Source organism: Solea senegalensis, linkage group LG10 (assembly GCF_019176455.1).
Source record: "Solea senegalensis isolate Sse05_10M linkage group LG10, IFAPA_SoseM_1, whole genome shotgun sequence".
NCBI classification, from domain to species: domain Eukaryota; kingdom Metazoa; phylum Chordata; class Actinopteri; order Pleuronectiformes; family Soleidae; genus Solea; species Solea senegalensis.
Genome location: NC_058030.1, coordinates 14,535,855 through 14,560,132, shown reverse-complemented (window position 1 = coordinate 14,560,132; position 24,278 = coordinate 14,535,855). Strand labels below are relative to the sequence as shown.

Below are 24,278 nucleotides of genomic sequence, written 5' to 3'. Positions count from 1 at the left end.
TAAAAAAAAAAGTGACTTCAACTTCTACCAAAGTCATTTTCTAGTAAGATTTTTAGGCTTTTAGGCCCTTTATACAAGACTGCTACTAGGCCACCATTACATTTGCTGTTTTAGCAATACTGTAAAAATACAGTATAATTTTTTTCTCATTTACTTTATTGGAACAAGTCTAGAAAATGTGATACAAATGTACACAGTTTTACCGCCACACTTTTTTCAGATTCTGTGACTTACACTTGAATTTTGGAAGGTACCCAACCCCCAATGTTCCCCGGGCGCCACTCAGTGTGGCAGCCCACTGCTCCTAATTCTAGGATGGGTCAAAATGCAGAGGAATACTTTCCCTAAGGGGATTAATAAAAACTAACTTAATAACATAATAGCGTGACCCTGTTTTTCTTATTTTGTTTTTTTAAACTAGTTGTAAGTAAAACCATGATTAATGTTATTATTAATGTGTTTATCCTACTGTTACACCAGGTTTATTAAACTTGTGTTAAACTCATTGACAATTTGCCAATATGTAAGTCCAACTTTCAGTCACATCATTCCTGTCCAAATGTCAGTGATCACAGAGTTTGACAGACATAAAATGTACAAAGCCGTTGGTGCCCGAAGACTTCTGCTGAGTACTGTATATCTGGAGATCTTAAGTGGAGAGAAAATGACAGCTCTTATCATCGTAACAGAGTGTGTTGCAGTTTGTTACAAACGTCAGCCCAAACAAGTCTGCAAGGTGAAGTCAGTTCGATATAAACTCTTCTGGATTGTTTCACTGTTGTAGCAGTCTACTGGGGCAGGTTATATAGCACTGAATGTTGCTCTCCGTACAGCTATTCTAATCACGTGTGCTGGTAAAACATTACATTTTTACTTTATTTAAGTCATATTCTGTATTCACAACCTGAAAGAATGAAGATAAAGTTGCCGTCATCCCCATTTAGCCTTTAATGTTTTGCAATCAAGAATGGCACGAAAATCCAGTGATTGGCAGCATCAATGTTGATGTATACAATTTTTGAGCATCATTTAGTCAGAGTCAGTACAAGTGTGTAAATCAAATGCAGAGATTCTCCTCTTAACACATACATTAGAAAACAGTGACGGAGAACATGAAGAATCATAGTCCCCTTTGTCCCATAAGAGCAGACTCCTGCTGTAAGGTTGCAGAAGAAAACACCTAGAGCTTCGCCAACAAGACACACACTTGCATACACACTTTAGTGGCGATCAGACCAGGAAAGCATAACTTCTTTATATGTTGATCAATGTGGAGGTTTGATAACCAGAACATTTACATTAATATGTTGTACAAACACTGACGAACCAAAACATTCGCTGACTCCGGTCCACATCAAAGCGTGGATGTGTGCCTTGTGTTTGGCTCCCCCAGAATTTCAGAGCAGAAAATGTGGCTGAATTTGTCACAATATGAAACGTATCTTTTTTAATCATTTATGAAATTAACAATGTGGTTAGTAACGCATTTTCCTGTGGAGTGGCAAAGCCAGAAAATATGTTTTTAATTACTTTTCCCATAAAATAAGAGGCAATTTAAATTTCCATAATTTTCATTTCAAACATTCAGTTTTTGCCCATCACCTAACAGCAGAGAATTACTTTTTTATTATTCAAAAAGCTTTGATTATGTGTTGGATTGTCCATCTTTGGCCGGAGCATTCCTGTATCAGAAGCTTGCCACCTTTAATCTCCAGACATCTTTCTGTCCTTCTATTCCTCAGTTCTTTGCCCTGGAAAAAGAATATGTGTGACTACTAAATACATTACTACTTAAAAGTTAACAAGCACATAATGACAACAGTGACCATCATAATCTATAAATCATCCTAAATTCATTGACTTCAGGGGTTGAGACATGAGAGACTGTTGACAATTTCTAAAACTCCTTTACAACATTTTCCTCAACTGTATGCTCGTTTTAATAACATATCTTTACCTGAGAAAAGTCCCAGTATATTCCCATTCCTTTCTGCACGGCCTCTTTGCAGTTGTAAAGACCAGGATTTGTTTCATTTTTGCCAGGATCAGTTAAACACCTGTTGTCATTGTACTTGTGGGCTTTGATGCCACCAATGTAGAGCTCACCAGTCCTGCGGTAATATGTGACCTGAAGACAAAATGGTTAGAAACAAGAATGAGCAGTTAAAAAACCCAAAAAACAACAACAATGATGCAAAGGCAGATTATGAACACGCCTTAGCTGCGTCACATACTTGTGGACCATAGTAGTAGCAGTTGTAGGCAATTGGTGTGTGACCTGGCACTGGGCCTTGGTCCATGCACATGCCAGCATCAAGGTTCTTCATCTGTCAGAGGGAGATTTAATCAGTGTTTCCAGTGCAACTGTATATAATGGATTCACACTCCTGTCTATTGTTCTATTAATAAAAGTAAACTTACTCCTCCATAGCCAAGTATGTTGTCCCAGGGATCCAACATGGGATATACGTTTTCCAGGTACCATTTGAAAGGTTTACACTTCAACCTTTCTCTGAGATTTTTCCTCTCGGACACATCCCCAATGTCAATTCCATGATTCTATTGAGGCAAAGAACATGGCATGATTTGTCTCTAATAATAGAACTGCACATGTAAATGACCTAAATGTTGCTTTCCCAGCTAACCGCATAAAACAGTGCACTTGCCACCGCTGATTGGTAGAGGTTGTAAGGTGTTGAAAGTGCTCAAGAAGTTGGATAACATGATCCTCACGTATGAACCAGGCACATCCAGGTAGGAATATGCCAGTGCAGCACGTTCCTGGTAGGCAAACTAGAAGGGGTCAAGATCCTCAGCCCGTCACAATATGTGGTTCTGTACATGCTGCACCTGGCATATTCCTACCTGGATGTGCCAGGTTTGCATTTGTTCAAAAGCGAGTCTTTTATTTTGAAAGGGTCAAATACCGGAAGTAGGAAAAAAAGAGAAACGTTGTTCAATTAAGGCTGCAAACGGAGTCTCAAGCACTTTTGTGGTTTGTGGTTTTTTGTTTTAGCACCTGGCTGACGAGGCACAAGGTCTGTATACGTTTTCTTTTATATTATGTGTGTATTATATTTTGAGTTGGTTTTAATCTCAGTAAGCACCTTATAGAGTTTCATGTTCATGTGAATGTTATGCTAGTAGCATCACAAGGAATATGTATAATTTGAAGTTATTACAGTTGGTTGACCTGCACAATTAATTAAGAAACATTAGTTATTATTTTTGTTCTTGCTGACTACATTTTGCTGTACCTCAAATGGCATGTTCCAAGCCAGGTTGATGTTGTGTTTGTATTCATCCATCCATATTTCTGCTACCCTCAGGGCGTTTCTCTTCATGACAGAACTTAGGTCTAACTGGTAAGGCTTGTGATTCCTCTCAATGTGGGCGATCTTGGAGCATGGAACTACTTCAACACTGCCTCCGCATGTCCACACCTTCATGAAAAAGTAAGTTTTTAACTTCATATTCTTCAATAAAATGTGATCAGTCACCAAAAATGACTCCCTAAGTAAAGCTCCAGTGAAAACAGGAATAAGCAATTCAAAAATCTAGTCTTTTTCTTATAGGAAAAGTACTGTCCCTCATTTTGTTTTGTCAGAGAGTATGGAGATTTACTCACACGTATTCCCAGCTCAACATTTTCTCCACCATAGACCTTCATGCCTTCATCCAGGGCACCAATTTCCTCAAGAAACATCCTGTCAGCAGCTAGGATCCCCATGACAGATGGACTTCTATAGAGAAAGGTGAAAATTGGATCATTAAAAAAAAACCTAGATCATTTAATAGTAGAAATGTTGGGTAATCAAAATGTCATTTTATCCTAAATGAAACAAGAACCATGACATGATACATTACTGAAAAAATGATCCTTTTTGAACTTACTTCCCAGGTAGTGAGCCGTCTTTGAGCTTGTAATATTCAGGTGTGAAGCTCTCATACATGCACCACAAAGCCCAGTCAAAGGCATGTGCTGATGGAAGGTACTTAATAACCCTGAGGTCATCAAAGTTGACTTTGTCAAACACTGGCGACACCACCACTGTTCGGTCAGCTTTGATTTGTGTCAGCAGGGGTTCAGCCCTATATATGGGGAAGGGGTGAGACAAGACTCCCGTCATTAAAGCTCCACAAACATGAGGTTTTGTTATTATTGACAAACTGTGACTGTCTGAGCAGCTCAGTGGCCACTGGCGAGATCATACACAGGCCAAACTGGGCAGCTGAAAAAGAGATGATTCACAAACTTAAAAGCTCCCATTTAAAGTGTATTGTTATTATTATTGCTGCCAGTGACATTTCAAGCACTACAGGATCTTCCTCAGACTGTTCCTCACAGTTATGAAGTTTGTATTCAAAATGGTATTTGTCAGTGGTGATGAGCGTGAACAGAAATTGCTGTATGTTAGCCACATTCTTACCACATCTCATGGACTTCAATGTGTGCATCGAGAATGGCCACCACATCAGCAGTCGCAGCTCTCAACCCAGAGACTCTGGTGTATGAAAGCCCTCGCTGTTTGTTGTGCCGCACTCTCGTGATATTAAGAGTTGGGTTCTCTTGCTCAAGGGACTTCACATACATGTCCAGTTCGCCCTTCAGATTTTCTGAATGAAAAAGGAGACCAGTTGAATCCAATGTAGTACCACATTTGAAGACATTCTTCAAAAATTATTTCTCTGACACTGCATTTAATTTCAATTAACTTCATTCCTGAATCCAAGTGAATTTTTGAACCAAATTTGAAAGGATTCCCTGGAGGTGTTTGGAGGTATTTCTCTCACAAGGCAAAATACTTTAATTTGAGGTTTCAGTGATCTTGACCGTTGTCTATGAAAATCCAATCAGTTCATCCCAAAGTTGCATTTACACTGAATGTAACTCAGCATCCCTGATCACACGTGCAGGAATAAAAACCAGAGGAACCAGTGACATGTGCACAATTACACAGATTTTGTCAAGCCCATCCTGTCTTCCAGTGCTTCTGAATATAAACTGAGTTATGGTTTTACTAAATGGGTTTAAAACCAACCATTGGAGCTGTTGTCATCCACCAGTATTATCTCCTTTAGTATGTTTTTAGGAGTGCGGTTGATGATGCTGCAAAGGGCCCTTTTGATGACAGACAGAGCTTCATCCAGATAGATTAACACCACTGCGAGACTTGGCAGGTCTTTTGGATAAGTCCTTTTCAAACATCTGTTGAGAGACAGACAGTTAAATGATATATACATACACTGATAAGAATGTAACAATCATGACAGTTATACCCTGGTTCCCTGGTTTCTGGAAGAGGTCTATCGAGAGGAAGTCGATCGCTGAGAAAAGCGTTGTATCCATACATTTTAAACAGAGCCAGCGCCTCTTTTTGGTCAGCCTCAGACAGATTGTGTCCCCACTGTCCACTGAACAGTGGAGAGTCCGGGAAAAGTTTCTTAAATGTTTCTGCTTTGGCCACCTCTTTGTGCTCTTGGATCTTTGCTTTAGGTGGTTCATTCTGCTCAGTCTGCTTCTGGACCTCTGGCTGCTGTTGGTCCACTGCACTCCTTGTTTGTGTTTTTCCATCATCTTCAAGCATTTTCTGCATGGCATCTTGTTTCTTCTCAATAGTTTGAAGTATGCTGACTTTTTTTTTGAGAAATCAAGAATGACAGGTACAGAACAAATTAGTTTTTTATATATAAATACATGTTTGAAAATATTTACATGAAAACATTTTGCAAAGTTCAATTTTAAACAGTCTTAATGATCAAATACATTTTTCCTCTAAATATACAAAAACAAAATCTGTTTTGTTCATGTTTTGCATGCACATGATAATATCTTGTTATTGCCACCCGTTCTTCATATTCAATCATGTCCTACATTTGTACATCAATGTAGGACACTGTGTTCTACTTCAGTGATCACGTACATCATATTTTATGTAAGTGTCTGCACTTATTTGTCTAGCACACAGCTGGAACAATGTGACATTAATCTGGATTATATAATTTAAGGGTGGTGTATGAGCTGTCAGCCAAATATGCAAAAGATGCAATTTAATTATTAAGTAGTAAGTAAGTAAGTAGTAAGTATTAAGGCAGAAGTTAAAAACACATTTCACAGCCTCCACCCTGAGCAGTACAGGCACAGTGAGGGGCAGAGACACTGAGACACACACAGAGACAAGGATTGTTTGCATGTTGATTAGGAAGAAACATTTTATCTGGGCTTGTTATCATTTTCAGTCAGGGAAGTGGGCAGTGAATCTGGCTTAATGAAGTACTTATTTTATGAATAGTTTAGGGCCCTGTGATGGACTGGCAACCTGTCTAGTGTGTACCCTGCCTATTGCCCTATGTCAGCTGAGATTGGCACTGTGGTCCTCATGTGGAGGATACAGTGGTAGAAAATGGATGGATGGATGGATATTTTGGGTTTTATTATTAAAGTACTTCTTGAGTAATCCAGGCAAGCTCTTAAAGAAACACAGTTGGAGAAGTCAGATAGAGAAGCCTTTATATGAACGGTTAGCTTTGCCCTCTACTGGTTCAGCTGCTCTTAAACAAAGCAAAAACTAAGGCTGGAAAATCAGGAGAGCTGCCTTCAGCTACACCAGTGTCTTGGAATGAAAATCACCTTAAATCCTTAGCCAGAGAATGCAGCAGGCTTGAGACCATGGCTGACAGAACTCTGTGCCGAAAGACTCAAAAAGTCAGCTTGTGCTTCTAGAAGTGTACACTCACTCATTCACAACGAGTTGCGAAAACATACACAAAGCTCAAACTCACTTTTTTATTAAAGCAAACACATACAGCACATCACAGATAGATCCAGATTACAGTTCCTCTTTAATTATTCAATGAACTTGCTACTTAGTTTGAACAGGAGCTTGTTTTCAGGACTCGGCACCATCAGGTGAGTCAGAAATAATAATCAGAAATAGTATCGTTTTCAAGTTGCACCGACGCACCTGTCGCATGTTCAGGTGTACAGAGATACACATGTATCAAGAACTGCACAAATAAATCCAAATTTTACAAAATAATCATGACTTGATTCAAGCCTGAGCTTTCATTCACATCTCACTGTATAAGAACAGAAAATCAATAGGAAACTGTCTTTAGCTCATCAAGACATAAAAGCAGAACAAGATTATCCCACATATGAAAATAAATGTTAACAAAACTCAGTTGAAGTGAAAGTCGTTGGCTCTGTGTCTTTTCACTGATAACCAACGGAAACATCTGGAAAACACTCCAGAAACACTCAAAGCACTTTTAATAATACTCCGTTTCTTTCTCCTCCTGCTCTGCTTCATTTCCTCATTTTAATTACTCAATGAACTTGCTATTTAGTTTGAGCAGGAGCTGGTTTTCAAAGTTAGTAGAGTTAATTCTAGCTCGGTTTGCAGCGAACAGCAGTCCAGCATAGCTGAAGAGGCGCTCACAAGCAGCAGAAGCAGGAGGCCAGTGTTGAGTTTGAGAGAGAGCTTTTTGATGAGAGGAAAAGAGTTCAGTAGGTCCATTTTGTCTGAGACACAGGCAAGGAACCCATCTAGCTCACTTGTGCCTTTTGACTTTTTGGACTTCAGCGATGAGAAGAAATCCTCCTCATCTGATGAGTGGCCAACATGCTCCATCTCATCCTCTGTCATGTGCTCAATGTGATGCTTCACATAGTCCAAACCTGTGTTAAGTGACAAATACACATAAAACACATAGAATATATCAGACATTTAGGCTTTCATTTATGTGGCAACTTAATTCATCATAATGTTGCCACTACAAAAACCAAAACATTTTCTACACTCATGTAGACAGGCTCATTATTTTGTTGCATGTATGATATTGGACTAAGCCTTCTTAAAGGTGGCAAAAATGTTTTGCTGCTGGCCCTGTGCACAGCAGTACACCGCTTTGCTTCTATGCTGAAGAAATGGAGATTCCTCTTCTCTAAACTGTGTGTGAGGTGACCAGTATCTACAGTAGGTGATACACTGACTATATGTAGTTTGTAGCTGTCGCTGAGAGTATTGCTTAATTCTTTTTATTGTTTTGGTAATTTTGTATTTGGATATTTTTCATTTATGTATATTTGTATATATATACTGTATATTTGTGATTACATAATGTATTCCATTTCAGGAGTACTCACATTTCCACCTTGAATTTCTCACAGACATTTCTGATGGCACCCTTTTCCTTCTCGTGTATAATTTATGTGATCCTCTCCACAGCCATGTATGTGGAGTTCCACTGTGTTTGATTTGGCCGTATGAACTGGAGGTTGCATTCTTCTTCCATAGTTTCTGCAGCCATGTGTGACTGACCTGTTTCGTTCCACAGTCCTTGGCATTTCCCAAAGGCTGCACGTAATAGCCGTTTGTATGTATCATTCTGTTCTTCTGCCTTGGCAGCATCTGTTGTGACGATTAAGTTTAACAGGTGACACGCACACCTTTGATGAGGAGGCAGTTGGTATTCAAGACCGTTGTTTTCTTCCAGGATGTGGAATGTGTCTTGATGGGTGACTTTGGGCTTCCGTGGACAGGCTCTGCTCCCCAAACATGCTGAATGCTTTGATACAATTTGACCCGCTGTCTGTTGTGGTTCTTACAACTGTTCCCCTCAACCCGTACTGACAGTGAACGTCATCAAGGGCACCTGCTAGCACATCAAACGTGTGGGACCCCCTCAACCTCTGGCATGCAAGTGCAGCAGATCTTGTCTCAAAGGTTTCCTCATCTATCCAATGACAGGTGACCCCTATGAAACTTCTCTGGTGTGCTGTCCAACAATAGGTGGTAGTTGCGACATAACTGACTCCACTGAGGTGTGACACCACAGCCTTCTTCATTTGAGTGGAAGCTGCCTGTATTCTGGCCCGGAGAGTGGGTCTGGAAATTATCTTGCATTGAGGATTCAGTGTTGAAGTTCTTTAAAAGCAGGTTGTTCAACCACAGCAAATGGATGAAGGCCTTGACAAATGAAGTTAATCAGAACCTTGTCAACTTTTGTTTGCGGCACACGTTAGGTTCCACCCACTGCCACCAAGTCAGATATTTTTGCTTGCTTGTTTGGTGTTTTTTCTGGTTCCAGGGTCCGCTTCCGTGCTGCCACGAGATCAGTATAGACTTTCATCTTTGATGGATGTTTCCTCTGTGAACAAAAAACAAACAAACATCATCATATAATCAATACCATGTTTTCATAAAACATACTGTTAAAATATTTTTTATATTAATAGATTAATTCATATTTCTCAAAGTGTCATGTAGAAAGAGTAGACTATATCATGAATGGGTCACTGGCAGACTTTAAGTGTGGTCCCAGATCACCTGGTTTTATCCTGCATATAAGATTACTGAATGAAAAACATTCACCAATATATCAATCAATCAATCTTTATTTATACAGTGCCAAATCACAATAACAGTCATCTCAAGGCACTTTACACAGAGCAGGTCAAGACCATACTCTTTAATTTAATTTTAAAAAGACCCAATATTAGAACACTAGAAGATTTTTATTAGCCAAAACTTAATAGCTTTTTGGTGCATTTTTCAATGTTTTATAATACGCTAATAAGCAATTTTCAACGCATATCATAGCAATATTAGCATAATTTCATGTGAAATAAATGAATTAGTCAAATTTGATTGTTTAAAATGAAGCTTACTAGCTTACTACCAAGTTAGCTAACGTTAACTAGCAGTATACAGCTGGCTGCTAACACTGATGTTAGCATACCATGATGGAGTAAAGTTATTAATTGCATGGATCCATGATTAATTGCATGTAACGTTATTTAGCTTCACGTGAGGTTATCTTACCTGTACATGCTTGAGTTTTTGTAGGTGGATAGCTGCGTCTCTTTCAGCATACAAAGTTTACATCGCATGATGAAATCGTTGTTATTCCCGGACTTGAACTCAAAGAAGTCCTTTAAGTATCGCCAGGGATTGGCCTCACCTTCTCCGTGCGTGTCTCTATGTTCCAAATTCGACCTTCTCCATCGAAGGGTCGATGGAGAAGGTCTCCATCCGTCTCCATCATCTTTTAGCTAGCTCTTCTGTGGCACCAACGTCTAGACGTTTCTGACCTTCTGACGCTGCAGTTGTCCAGAGCCAATCAGAAGGACAGTTACTGGCACGCAGACACGTTTTTTTTTTTTTTAATTTGTAACGGAAGCTATTTCAAATGTAGCAAAGTAAATTACTTCCAACAATATGTACTTAAGTAAAAGTAAAATTACTGATTTTAAAAATTATTCAAAAAAGTACAAGGACACAAAAAACCTACTCAATTACAGTAACAAGAGTAAATGTAACTCGTTACTTTCCACCCCTGGTGAGTGCCTTTAAAAAGGCAAACCTAAGAGACAGGCACGAGCACCCAAGTAGAGAACAGCGAACCAATCACCCATTCCAGCTAGTCTCAGTGGACTTCCTATATTTGGAGGAGTGTAGAGGTGGTTGAGTATATACTTGTGATAATGTACCACTAAACTCTTTAATGATTTCTTCCTCAAGTTTGGCTTCCCAGAAAAATTGCACCATGACTTGGGGAGAGAATTTGAGTACAAGCTGCTGCACCACTCCGGGGGTCTCATACCAGTGCTTATCATCCTCAGGTGTTTTTGTCAATGTTAAGAACTCTCACAGAAGAACAAAAGTTTGACTGGAAAAATAATCTTCCCATGATCATTTACGCTTATAACTGTACATCGAACAAGGCCACAGGCTGCACTCCATTTTTTTTTCTCCTGTTCGGCAGGCCACCCAGACTGCCAGAAGAATAATTGTAAGGAGACGGGTCATGGGTCGTGAGCGCTCTCTGATCTCTGATCTCTGCTCTGCGCTGGACTCTGCCCTGCTCCACTGTTCTGACCGTGGCTTCACTGTTCCGTTCGGGTTGCGCATGTGCCGGTAACGGCAACAGAAGGAGCTGATGTATGATCGTAGATGTTTGGGACGCCTGTCCACCTCACTAACTTACTAATAAATGGAACTTAAACTTTGACACTACGGTGTGGTCTCCCCTTTATGTTGCGTCTACTTGAGCCATGCAGCCGTAACAAAAGTGACAGTCACAAAATTAGAAACACATCTGTGAGTCAACACCACAAGGAATGGACAATGAGGGGGAATTTGATGATAATTTGTCTGCAATGACACTCATTTGGCCTGCTACCAAACCCTTAAGTGCAAAGCTTTTCCCACTGTTGCTGAGTTTCTCCCAAAAGCTGAAAAGGCTGTTGTAGTGAGTAGTGAGAGATGTTTCCAAGTGCTCAGGAGGGATATGAGCACAGAGCCCCCACAGCTGCAGGGGATGTGTATGTTGTAGATAAAGTGGACTCAGAGGATGATGTCCATGAGGTGGAGAATGGGAAGTCTCATCCAAGGAGACAGATGAGGCCGCCTAAGACTCTGACTCTTGGACAACCAAATTGTGCACAAAGAAAAAAAGAAATATCTGTCAAAAAAAACAGAATATGTATGGTTTTCATTATCTGTGCTTTGTATTTTGAAAATGGTCAAATGTTTTAAAATGTAAAGGTCCTAGTAAGAGGGTTATACCTAAGCACTGAGAGGAGAGAACATAAATGTGTTTTGGCTCTTAGAATTGCTAAGGGAAACAATCTTGACTGCATTAACTCCCTGTAATCTACACAGAGTCGGAGCTTACCAGATTTCTTTATAACGCACACAATGGGTGACGAGTAGGGTGACGTTGATTTTGTAATCCAGCCCCTATTTATTAGGTCTTGTAAATAAGCTTTTACTTCCCTTCCTCGTGTAAGGGTTTAGGCACACTAATGTAAGTCTTTTGAACAGGTTTCGGATCTCTCAAATTAATGTGCTTGGGCAGTGAGGGTATGCAGCCCACATCAGTGTCATTTTTAGCAAAGGCTTTGCATTCCTCCCTCAGCATTCAGGGTCCCTCAGCTTCAATCAGCTGTGTCCCAGGCTAACTTGCAGGTCCAGTGTAATACCATGTCCTGTGGTGTTAGCTACAGGAACAGGGAGAGTCGCGGATGCGGATTACCTATTCTAAGACTAAACAGTACTTATTGCATGTGAAGCCCTTCAGGTGAGTTTGTGTTCATGTTGGGGCAAAACAACATGGTAGTGTGTATCAGCCTCTGTACTACTTGACATTTTACAGTCGTAACCTCCCCTGGGCTGTGGGAACTAATCATTTCTATTTCCTGTCCTGCTGAGCTTATGCAGCTGCCTGCCATGTGGCGAAGGAATGTACTGCATGAAAATGAACGAATCACTCACTGAGATGACTCATTACTCCCGAGTCATATAAAAGATTAGTTCATTTTGAACGAATCGTTCACGAACGACACATAACTACTCTTCAGTCAGTCAGTGAGGTCTCTGATGAAGAACAAAGGAGACCTCGGTCATCCTGCTTTTATTGAAACAGAGGTCTTTCGGCTGAAGAAAATTTTAACAAAAGTTCGACTCCAGCTAGAGAAGGAAAACGATGGATGAGTGTATTTATTTTTTCTTTCTTTAGTTTGGTGAGTGTGTTTTTGTTTGTTTGCAGCTCTTTTTTTTTAATCATGTGTGAAATCAAACTGGGCTCTTTAAACATTAACGGTGCTCGTCAGGACACAAAGAGAGCTGCACTTTTTAACTTGATCCAAACTAAACAACTGAATGTCACTTTTATTCAGGAGACACACAGCACCTCTGACATTGAGTGTGATTGCAGAAGGGAGTGGAATGGGGAGCTGGTTTTAAGTCACAGGGACAGTAACAGTGGGTGGGGTCGGGATTCTCTTCTCCAGAGAATTCACACCTTTTAACTTCACCGTAGACGAGGTCGTTCCAGGCCGACTTTTAAAAGTGACTGCTGAGTTTGAGAGGATGAAACTGGTTTTTATAAATGTATATGCTCCAGTGATTGCTCTGGAGAGACTGGTTTTCATAGACACACTGAACCAAACCCTTCACAAGTGTTGCAGTGAGGAGTTTTTGTTTTTAGCTGGTGATTTTAACTGCACAGAGAACCTTGTCTTAGACAGGAACCACGGGGAACCTCACACTGCTTCAAAAAACGCCATCAGCAAAATGATTGAAACCTTTGAGTTGTGTGATGTTTGGAGATGTTTCCGCAGGAGCCAGCGTCAGTACACCTGACTTCACTCTAGAGGCAACACACTATCTTTAGGTTTTATTGTTACGAGCATCATTTTAATGTTTTTAAGAGCAGTGCGATCAGCCCTGTCGGATTCTCTGATCACTCCCTGGGGCAGTGTGTGGTTTTTATAAAGAATGTGAAATGTAGAAGTGCGTGCTGGCACTTTAACACCACACTGTTGACTGATAATAGTTTGAGTCACTCAGCTATTTTTGGTTTTATTTCAGACGGACTAAGTCCGAGTGCAGTTCTCTGCAGCAGTGGTGGGACGTAGGAAAGGTTCAGATCAAACAGCTTTGCTTGCAGTACACTCTCAGTGTCACTAGAGACATGACCAGGTCTATGAGAGATCTGGAGAGAGAAGTGGTGGAACTGCAAAACCGAGCAGACTCCACAAGAGATCGAGAACATATTGAAGTTCTCAAAGTCAAACGCTCAGCTCTGTCCGACCTGCTGGGTTTTCACGCCCATGGTGCTCTGGTTTGGTCACGCTTCCAGAACGTCGCGGAGATGGATGCTCCTTCTCATTTTTTCTTTGGGTTGGAGCGGAAGAGTGGACAGAAGAGACTAATGCACTCGCTGAGGTCTGACAGTGGATCACTACTGCAGGAGGACGCAGACATTCGGAAGTGTGCTGTGGGTTTTTATCAGGAACTTTACACAGCAGGGCTTTGGGAGGAACCAGAGGTGGCGCTGTTATTCCTCGAAGGGCTGCCGCAAGTGACCGAGGACCACAGAGAGAGTCTCGAGGCACAACTCTCCGCCCAGGAGCTACAGGAGGCTCTATAGACTCTGCAGAGTGGGAAGGCTCCCGGCATAGATGGTCTCCCTGCGGAGTTTTATAGAGCCTTATGGACCCTTGAGCTGCAGGAGGGCTGTCCTCACCCTCCTCCCAAAGAAAGGTGACCTGCAAGAGCTTAAGAACTGGCGTCCTGTGTCTCTGCTGTGTACTGACTATAAACTGCTCTCTAAGGTGCTGGCCATGAGACTCAGGAAGGTGATGGACCAGGTCATTCATGTGGACCAGACCTACTGTGTGCCCGGCAGGTTCTGACAACATTACTCTGATACGGGACATTTTGGGCCTCTCTAGTTCATTAGGCTCAGAGTTTGGTCTGATTTCGCTAGATCAAGAAAAAGCTTTTGACAGAGTTGAACACCATTACCTGTGGCAGACGCTGCAGGCTTTTGGCTTAAGCTCAGGTTTCATAGCTAAGATCAGGGTCCTGTACAGTGACATTGAGAATGTGCTGAAAGTCAATGGTAGATTAAGCGCTCCTTTCAAGGTTCAGAGAGGTGTTAGACAGGGCTGCTCAATGTCGGGCATGCTCTACTCTCTGACCCTGGAGCCTTTTCTCCAGAAGCTGAGGTCTGGTCTGTCCTTTCCTGGCTGTGAGAGCTGTTTTAAATTGTCAGCATACGCTGATGACGTCATTCTGTCTGTGAGGACTCAGGATCACATAGATGGTCTCACCCAAACTGCCGCTGACTTCGGTAAACTCTCCTCCTCAAGAATTAACTGGGAGAAAAGTGAAGCTTTGGCAGTGGGGGAGGGGCTAGAGAAGAAGCTGGTTTTACCCGGGGGCTTAGTGTGGAGAAGGGGAGGACTTAAGTATCTTGGTGTCCATCTTGGAGATGCAGCCTCCACCTCCCAGAACTGGAGGCACACACACACACAAATCTGCCAGTTTCCCCTGGTTATCTACATAACCAGGAGTGGCTCAGTGGTTAAGACCCTACCTTGTGTACCAAAGACATCATGGTCGCAAGTTCGATTCCACCCCTGGCTAATTGTACTTGATTCCATTGTGAGTCGCTTTGGATAAAAGCGTCTGCTAAATGACATGTAATGTAATGTAAAATAGAGTGGAGAACAGTGTGGACGTGGATGCCAAACTGATTTTACTTTCTATCGATTGACAAATAATTTGGTGGATTTTCTGTAAGTGTGGGGGGAGAAGGGAGTTTTATGTTCTGTGAAAGATGATGATTTAGTTTTCGGTCAAATCCTGAGTTGATTATTTTTATGTTTGTGAAATTTCTTCCTCTATTTTTTCTCCTCCAGAGCCAAAATGTAATGGATAACATGCTCTGAGCAAATAAAGGAGACTTAAAGATCAAAATCTCTCTCGTGAAGACGACAGTGCCGACAACTTCCTTACAGATGACAGTGCCGACAACGTCCTTGTTGTGTAACCACTGTGACACGTAATTCAGGTTTGTGTCTTTATGGCTTAATATGCCAGTGGATAGCTTCTCTGTCAAAAATGCAAAACTGCATTCCAACCAATGCCTGAGGGAGTTGAAGCTCCAATTAACGCTGCGTTTGTGTGTATCTGCGCTACACGGTGGTGTAGTGGTTAGCACTCTCGCCTTGCAGCGAGAAGACCCGGGTTCGAGCCCCGGTTGGAACAAGGGCCTTTCTGCATGGAGTTTGCATGTTCTCCCCGTGTGTGTGTGGGTTCTCTCCGGGTTCTCCGGGTTCCTCCCACAGTCCAAAAACATGCAATGTGGGGAATAGGTAAATTGGACACTCTAAGTGTGAGAGTGAATGGTTGTTTGTCTCTATCTGTGTGTGGCCCTGCGATGGACAGGCTTTTTTCTTGATTACCGACTTAACATTGTGTGACTTTATTCATGAAATATTCTACAGAAATAAATTAATCATTATTGTTATAAGGTTCAAGGTTCATTATTGTTATTCAGTTCAATCTTTGCCAAAACTAGCATGTAAAGTCAGTATTATTATATTTAATAACAATAAATCAAGTAGCGGTAAATGAAGGTCTATTATCTCAGTATCATCATTAAGGTTTTATTGTTTCCTCATAATTTTTGCAGCACTCTGATTCACTTTAATGCTAAATGTAATCTTGAACACAAATTGTAGAAAAGTACTTGATTCAGGACGTTACATTTGGGTGAGGTGGGATTTGAACTTGCGACATTGGAGCGTAGCTCCAAATATTGCAAAAATCCTCTACAGCTATCGGCGGCTGGTCCCCGTGGCAAAGGCAAGATATTTAGAAGAATATCTTGAATAAAGAAGATTTATTCAGGGCCCGAGGCCTGATGTTGCCATCACTGGAATAGGCTGCAATGGAAAAGTAACTTATTAAAGACAAGTAAACGGTCTCTCCTACTCACGCAGTTTGCTGATGCTCATCTCCATGTCAGAAGATCTCTTGATCAGTTGCGATGTTTCGAGCTTGATTTTTGTCCCAGGTTTCAGAAATATGCCCAGATTAAGCACAAGTGCAATTCCCACTAACATGAAGACTAAGCGCTGAAACCACACGACTCTCATCCTGACACTGACTGAGAATCAAGCCTCAGACCACGGCGAGCTTCCAGGAGCCAAGACTTTTTTTACACTGGCAGTTAGAGCAATGAACATGGTCAGGTTTGAGATGAGGCACAGGTGTCTGTGATTAGTGCTGGAGGAGGAGGAGGTACTGATCACCTAAAGGCTCCCATGTAGGCTTGACAAAAAAAACCTGGACATTTGCCAACCCGACCTATGGATTTGCCTATAAGCAGAAACACCCTTCATACAAATTACCCAATGTTAAAAAAAAGAAAGAAAAAATGTACCTTATGCATAATTTAGACATCTGAACTATTCTTATGTATTTGTTATCCAGGAGCAGCAAAAGCAGGTTGCAGGTCATAAAAAGAGGGATGACAGTTGTTTTATACCATAGCTTGAACTATATCCACATACAGTACAAAACAAATAATACTCTTATTTTTGTAATGGGATTTAATTTTTTACATTGGCAGTTAGAGCAATGAACATGGTCAGGTTTGAGTTTGAGGCACAGGTGTCTGTGAATAATGCTGAAGGAGGAGGAGGTGCTGATCACCTTTGTAGTGACTACTCTGACCTTTTTACTGAACCCGCAACTCCCATGTAGCCAAACACTACCTTTATTTTAAACAGATAAATGACACATTGATATCAAGACCTCTTTCACAAGGGTAACCTGGCGAAGAAGGGCAGCAGCACACGCCATAGTTCATAAAAACAGGAAGATAAGCATAAACAAATAAAGCAATGAACATTGTCATGTTTGAAATGCACAGGTGTCTGTGATTAGTGCTGGAGGAGGAGGAGGTGCTGATCACCTAAAGGCTCCCATGTAGGCTTGACAAAAAAAACCTGGACATTTGCCAACCCGACCTATGGATTGCCTATAAGCAGAAACACCCTTCTTCATCTTTGCTGCATCTATAAGTACTTTCTCCTCCTCGCCCATATCAAATGATGTACTGCTCTCAGTCAACAACATTGAGCAGGCAAATGTCGGCTTATTCAAAGGGCAGCTTGTGTTTGCAGAAACTCTTGTCCAATCAAAGATTCCTACCTAAATTCCTACAGTACTGACTGTTAATGTGTAGCCTGATAAATTTGATTGCATTTTGTATTCTGTTATGTAAACTTTGAGATGTGCCTATACAGTATGACATAGAGAAAAGAGAAACAGATGTTACTAATGTAACCGTGTAGTTTATTATGTTCATGATTTTAAGTATGGAATTTATGTTGTCACCATTTTTTATTATATTACAAGTTATTGTTTTATTATGTGTTTAAGTGGTATTGTTAATTTTTATTAATTATATTATTTAGTCTATAATGTTTTATTATCACTTTTAGTCTTTTGTTTTCTTAGTGTAATGCAATGTTGGTTCTGCGTCCCATTATTGTGGTGGGGGACCAGGTAAAGGGACGGACCGGGGGAAAGAGAGCCCGGCTATACAACATACAACAACATATGCATTTATTAAAAGTATTTCATATGTTCATTTATCAACACCGTAGATGGCGGTAATGTGGGTGCAGCACTTGACGCCAGCCACCATTCAAACAGCAGAACAATACATACGTATTTGCATACTTGAGTATTGAGAAACAACCACATACTTGTGTACTCCCGTACTTGGCAATTATATACTCCCAGCGTACTTCTCTGCTGTTTGAATGGTGGCTGGTGCCAAGTGCTGCAGCCTCATTACCGCCACCTATGGTGTTGATACATGAACATATGAAATACTTTTAATAAATGAATATATATGTTGTTATTATTTTTACATTTTACATTTATTAATTTATTTCTATTAAAATATACAATACAAATAATACAATGTGGAAAATAGATATATTACAGCATTGTAGAGTAGTGTATATGTATATATATGATGTGTAAAAATATATACTACTCTACATATCTAATAGTTACATATTATATTTAAATACAGATACAATGACCGTCCGACTAAATCTAACATTCAAAGTTAAAATAAAAAAAAATATACAAACTTTCAAACTGTCAGGTCAAAATGTTTCCATTAAAAACAAAATAACACGTCAACAACAAATCTATGGATCACCCCGAGCATCTAATGACAGCGATGTCTGAGCCAGCGGATAATTTCATCAGGACAGCCCGAGGTAGCGCTGCTCTGTGCCGGGCATAGTGAGCGCCGAGCGTCCGCAGAGGTGGAGCTGATCACCTCCAACAAACATCGCTGCCAAACTATAAATACATCATATCTTCATACACAAACCACATGTTTGAATTCTAAATGAATAATTTCTCGCCTCAAATGATGTTAAAACTTTGTTCCGGGACAGAGAAAAATATTTATTTCAGATTTACATTTCTATTATCTGCTGCTATGCTCCGCCGAAATGTATTCTGGGATACATGGCCATCCCAAGTACGCTTAAGTCACCTCCGATGCATACTTGGTAAAAATGGGCGGATCGAGAACACTTCCGGGTTTGAGAACCGTCCTCGCTGTTCGCTTACTTGAGAATTGTAACAGAACTGGGACTGAGGCTGATGACGTTTTCACAAGTACGGGAGTACGCAAGTACGCACAAGTACACACAAGTACACACAAGTATGGATATTGAGAAACGGCCTAAGTCTTTATGATGCTATTAAAAAAGGCGGTTCTGAGTGGATAGATATACTGGGTCATTCAATGTCCTAGGAGAGTTTTATTTTTTTCCAGGGCAGACCATTAAAGTAATTCAGATCATTATTTTAGATTTTGCCAACTGTCCAGGGTGTACCCCACCTATCGCCCTATGTAGCTGAGATTGGCACAGCGCCCCCCGCGACCCTCTGGTGGAGAATAAAGCGGTAGATGATGGATGGATGGACTCACAAGTGCCCCCACAGTTGCTGAATGTAACTGCACTGTGGTAAATATCACTCAGACACCGCAACATGCCTCCTCCTCCACTGTTCCTCAGCTCAGCACAACGATGTCATCCGACAAGGTACAGTCATTTTTCATGTTTTCCAGGAATATTACTTATCTCACACAGTTGTAGTCATTTTGTCACTTATAATAAAGTTAGAACCTATCTTATACCTCTGCGACGCCTCCACTAGTGCTTCATTTGTAAGGCCACTGTAGCTGAGGAGGCAACGCAGAAGTATAATAATATAAATCAGCTGAAAACATGTACTTTCACGACAGAGAAAGTGGTCGCATTTAGAGGTGAGCTCATAGAAGCTATGACTTCAGGTCTTTTCTGTTGTGAAAGAATGAAAAAAGTGAAGAGAGGACTCAATGTGCTGACATGAACATTCATGTACATCACGCTCACTACACATGACACACTGCATGAATTGTCATTGTTTTATGGAGCATATTACATATTACAGATTGGCCACAGTGGATATCCATTGGGTGTAGAGTTTGTAAATGAGCTTGTATTCGATTATAATTTGTAGTTCATTCAAAGTAAATAAGTTACAGTGTAACAGTGGCTAGAATCTTTCACAACATGTTTTCTTTCTCATGATTTTTATCACAGGATTACTACTCTCAGCACAAGGTCATTCCAAGCTGCTGTGTTTGGAAAATAGGGCATAAATGTCCTGATCCAAGGGAGACCCACACTGACTTCTGACTGCACTGACTAATGTAGAAAAGATAAAACTCTTTTAGCCAGTAAATGTATATAATTGATTACATTTTATATTGCTGTTCCAGCATTTGTATACTTTTGTTTTATTTATTTATTTATTTGTTTAATTAGACTTCACAAGCAAATATGGAAAGCAAATACAGTACAGGGACACACTGTAACCCCTCAAAAACAATGACTGATGTATCTACAGAAGCAAGTGGTACATGGAAATTAGTTTGTTACATAGTGATGTACAGTCTGAAATACCGTATATGAAAGAATATTCAGAAGCTTTGCTTCTGTCCCAGCTAAAACCCCCTCATATGAGAATGATGAAAAATTAGGCATGTATGTATTATTACTACAGGTTATAGGATCAGCTGAATTTGTCACAATTTGAAACCTACATTTTTAATCATTTATAAAATTAACAAGGTGGTTAGTAACACATTCTCCTGTGGAGAGACAAAGCCAGAAAATATATTTCTACTTACTTTTCCCATACAAAACAAGAGGCAATTTAAATTGCCATAATTCATTTCATTTCAGACTTTCAGTTTTTGCCCATCACCTAAGAGCAGAGAAGCACTTTTTTTTTTATTATTCAAAAAGCTTTGATTATGTGTTGGATTGTCCATCTTTGGCTGGAGCATTCCTGTATCAGAAGCTTGCCACCTTTAATCTCCAGACATCTTTCTGTCCTTCTACTCCTCAGTTCTTTGCCCTGAAAAAGAATATGTGTGACTACTAAACACATTACTACTTAAAAGTTAACAAGCACATAATGACAACAGTGACCATCATAATCTATAAATCATCCTAAATTCATTGACTTCAGGGGTTGAGACATGAGAGACTGTTGACAATTTCTAAAACTCCTTTACAACATTTTCCTCAACTGTATGCTCGTTTTAATAACATATCTTTACCTGAGAAAAGTCCCAGTATATTCCCATTCCTTTCTGCACGGCCTCTTTGCAGTTGTAAAGACCAGGATTTGTTTCATTTTTGCCAGGATCAGTTAAACACCTGTTGTCATTGTACTTGTGGGCTTTGATGCCACCAATGTAGAGCTCACCAGTCCCGCGGTAATATGTGACCTGAGGACAAAATGGTCAGAAACAAGAATGAGCAGTTAAAAAAAACCCAAAAAACAACAACAATGATGCAAAGGCAGATTATGAACACGCCTTAGCTGTGTCACATACTTGTGGACTATAGTAGTAGCAGTTGTAGGCAATTGGTGTGTGACCTGGCACTGGGCCTTGGTCTATGCACATGCCAGCATCAAGGTTCTTCATCTGTCAGAGGGAGATTTAATCAGTGTTTCCAGTGCAACTGTATATAATGGATTCACACTCCTGTCTATTGTTCTATTAATAAAAGTAAACTTACTCCTCCATAGCCAAGTATGTTGTCCCAGGGATCCAACATGGGATACACGTTTTCCAGGTACCATTTGAAAGGTTTACACTTCAACCTTTCTCTGAGTTTTTTCCTCTCGGACACATCCCCAATGTCAATTCCATGATTCTATAGAGGCAAAGAACATGGCGTGATTTGTCTGTATTATTAGAACTGCATATGTTCTCACTTTTATTGTGGTAGGTCTTCTGCTCAAAAGCGATGTTTTTATTTTGAAAGGGTAAAAATGCCGGAAGTACGAAAAAACGAGCGAACTGTCGTAGGGTGCAAACGCAGTCTCAACCGGTTTTCGTGGTTTGCTTTAGCATCTGGATAACGAGGGTACAAGGTCTGTATATGTTTTATTTTACATTACGTGTGTTTGAGTTGTTTTTAATCTTAGTTATTACTTTGAGTACTTTGCTATGCCAATGTTATGGTAGTAGCGTTACTTCATTATTATCACTTCATTAGCATCATCCTATGTATGATTTATTTGCACAGTTAACCCTTTTGGAAAGGAAAAATATAACTTGAAGTTATTACAGTTTGTTTACATGCACAATTATTAAGAAACTGTTTTGTTTTACACATTTTATCGCAATATTCTTATATTAAAGTGTTAAAAAAACAACAACAACTTTTTTAGTTAGAAATATTGTACATTTAGCACTCCAGAAGTCGTTGTCTGAAATAGCAATAAAAGGGTTTTAGAGGAGTTAGAATTATTTATTTATTTATTTAATTTTATGTTTTCTCTTTTCACCTGCTTAGCACACACTTAATTACATCTCTTATATCTCCTTTATCCACACGCAGTTAAGCCTCTCAGCTCCACAAAACTGTTTCTCATGTACGTTTACATGCACAGTGTAATCAAGCCAAGTCCATAGTCTGACTAAGGCTATTGAACAAATTGAGGAGAAAATCAATTTATTGGCTATGTACGTCTGCCTCTGCCTCAGTAGATCTCTAGTGTCTCTCTATAAGCCAGTGCGCATTGAATCAGTTTCCTGTTGGATGTTTTTTACCTGCTGTACATCACTTACATACACTTTGCCAACACCATCATGTTGTTTGCTCTTTTCTGGCAACTAGAGCTGAAACAATCAATCGATTATCGATTACTAAATTAATCAACAACTATTTTGATAATCGATTAATTGGTTTGAAGCTTTTTTCATGATTAAAACAAGATTTCCGATCGTTTAAGCTTCTTATATGTGAATATTTTCTTCATTTCTTTGCTCTGATGCGGTTGCCAAATCCAACTCCAGTCTGACTAAGTGTATACATGCAGGAGTAATCAGACCATGAATCACATTATCCAGGTATGTTAGTCCAACTAAGACTAGCTCAATTTTAGTTGCATGTAATTAACATGCATGTAAACTCGTGGTGGTTTAGATCTTGTGTCACCCAGCAACATGTCTGCACTGCACACAGTAAGTGATTCATTGAATGTCAAGACAGACGGAGGCAATAGCAACATTGTGTTAGTAAAGTGAGATGGCTGTAAACGTTTTGAAATATGACTGAAAACACAAAGTAGTGTCCATAAAAAGTTTCAGAGGTAAATTCTATTGCTTGAAAAGCATTTCTGTTCACACAGACTAAACAGATGCAGAATAATATCAAAATACAACTCCCAAAGTTAGGCACTGCAGCTTTAAATTCTGAAAGACATTCAGCACATTTCTTTAGTGCAGTATGCAAAAAGTCATTATTTTTGTTCTTACTGACTACATTTTGCTGTACCTCTAATGGCACGTTCCAAGCCAGGTTGATGTTGTGTTTGTATTCATCCATCCATATTTCTGCTACCCTCAGGGCGTTTCTCCTCATGACAGAACTTAGGTTTAACTGGTAAGGCTTGTGCCTCCTCTCAATGTGGGCGATCTTGGAGCATGGAACTACTTCAACACTGCCTCCGCATGTCCACACCTTCATGAAAAAGTAAGTTTTTAACTTCATATTCTTCAATAAAATGCAATTCAAAAATCTAGTCTTTTTCTTATAGGAAAAGTACTGTCCCACATTTTGTTTTGTCAGAGAGTATGGAGATTTACTCACACGTATTCCCAGCTCAACATTTTCTCCACCATACACCTTCATGCCTTCATCCAGGGCACCAATTTCCTCAAGAAACACCCTGTCAGCAGCTAGGATCCCCATGACAGATGGACTTCTATGGAGAAAGGTAAAAACTGGATCATTTAAATGCAGAATAAAAACATAATGTTATCCTAAATGAAATAACACCATGACATGGTACTTAACAAAAAAAGATCAATTTTGAACTTACTTCCCAGGTAGTGAGCTGTCTTTGAGCTTGTAATATTCAGGTGTGAACCTCTCATACATGCACCACAAAGCCCAGTCAAAGGCGTGTGCTGATGGAATGTACTTAATAACCCTTAGCTCATCATAGTTGACTTTCTCAAACACTGGCGACACCACCACTGTTCGGTCAGCTTTGATTCGTGTCAGCAGGGGTTCAGCCCTATATATGGGGAAGGGGTGAGACAAGACTCCCGTCATTAAAGCTCCATAAAGATGAGGTTTTGTTATTATTGAGAAAATGTGACTGTCTGAGCAGCTCAGTGGCCACTGGCAAGATCATACAAAAGGTCAAACTGGGCAGCTGAAAATTCACAAACTTAAATCTCCCATTTAAAGTAATACAGGGCAACATTTGTACCTGTAACAAAAATCCATCATAGTATTTAATCCATATAATAATCTACTGACACCTCACACAGCTGAACGTGTCAGAGCATAGGGTGGT

The 24,278-nt window shown here is 40.1% G+C and overlaps 1 protein-coding gene and 1 long non-coding RNA gene across 6 annotated transcripts in view; one reads left to right on the top strand and one right to left on the bottom strand.

The window, feature by feature from the left end:
* Positions 1 to 1,034: 1,034 nt before the first annotated feature.
* The window catches only part of galnt8a.1 (polypeptide N-acetylgalactosaminyltransferase 8a, tandem duplicate 1), a 29,108-nt gene continuing 5,864 nt past the window's right edge, over positions 1,035 to 24,278 (bottom strand). For 2 of the 5 annotated variants that reach the window (XM_044036164.1, XM_044036161.1), the window contains exons 5-11: positions 23,796 to 23,993; positions 23,564 to 23,678; positions 23,249 to 23,434; positions 21,482 to 21,619; positions 21,295 to 21,387; positions 21,016 to 21,186; positions 20,235 to 20,810 (exon numbers count right to left, since the gene is read on the bottom strand). In XM_044036164.1, the coding sequence (XP_043892099.1) occupies positions 20,691 to 20,810; positions 21,016 to 21,186; positions 21,295 to 21,387; positions 21,482 to 21,619; positions 23,249 to 23,434; positions 23,564 to 23,678; positions 23,796 to 23,993 (1,021 nt within the window). In that variant the 3' untranslated portion in view covers positions 20,235 to 20,690. Of the gene's footprint in view, positions 1,752 to 1,957; positions 2,129 to 2,234; positions 2,560 to 3,257; positions 3,444 to 3,628; positions 3,744 to 3,894; positions 4,093 to 4,430; positions 4,618 to 5,042; positions 5,210 to 5,280; positions 5,646 to 20,234; positions 20,811 to 21,015; positions 21,187 to 21,294; positions 21,388 to 21,481; positions 21,620 to 23,248; positions 23,679 to 23,795; positions 23,994 to 24,278 lie in introns of those variants that run through there. The other 3 variants (XM_044036162.1, XM_044036160.1, XM_044036165.1) reach the window with 3 other exon arrangements.
* Positions 2,945 to 11,016, top strand: LOC122775927. The gene is made up of 2 exons (XR_006361146.1): positions 2,945 to 3,455; positions 10,771 to 11,016. It is a non-coding gene; the product is annotated as an uncharacterized LOC122775927 (long non-coding RNA).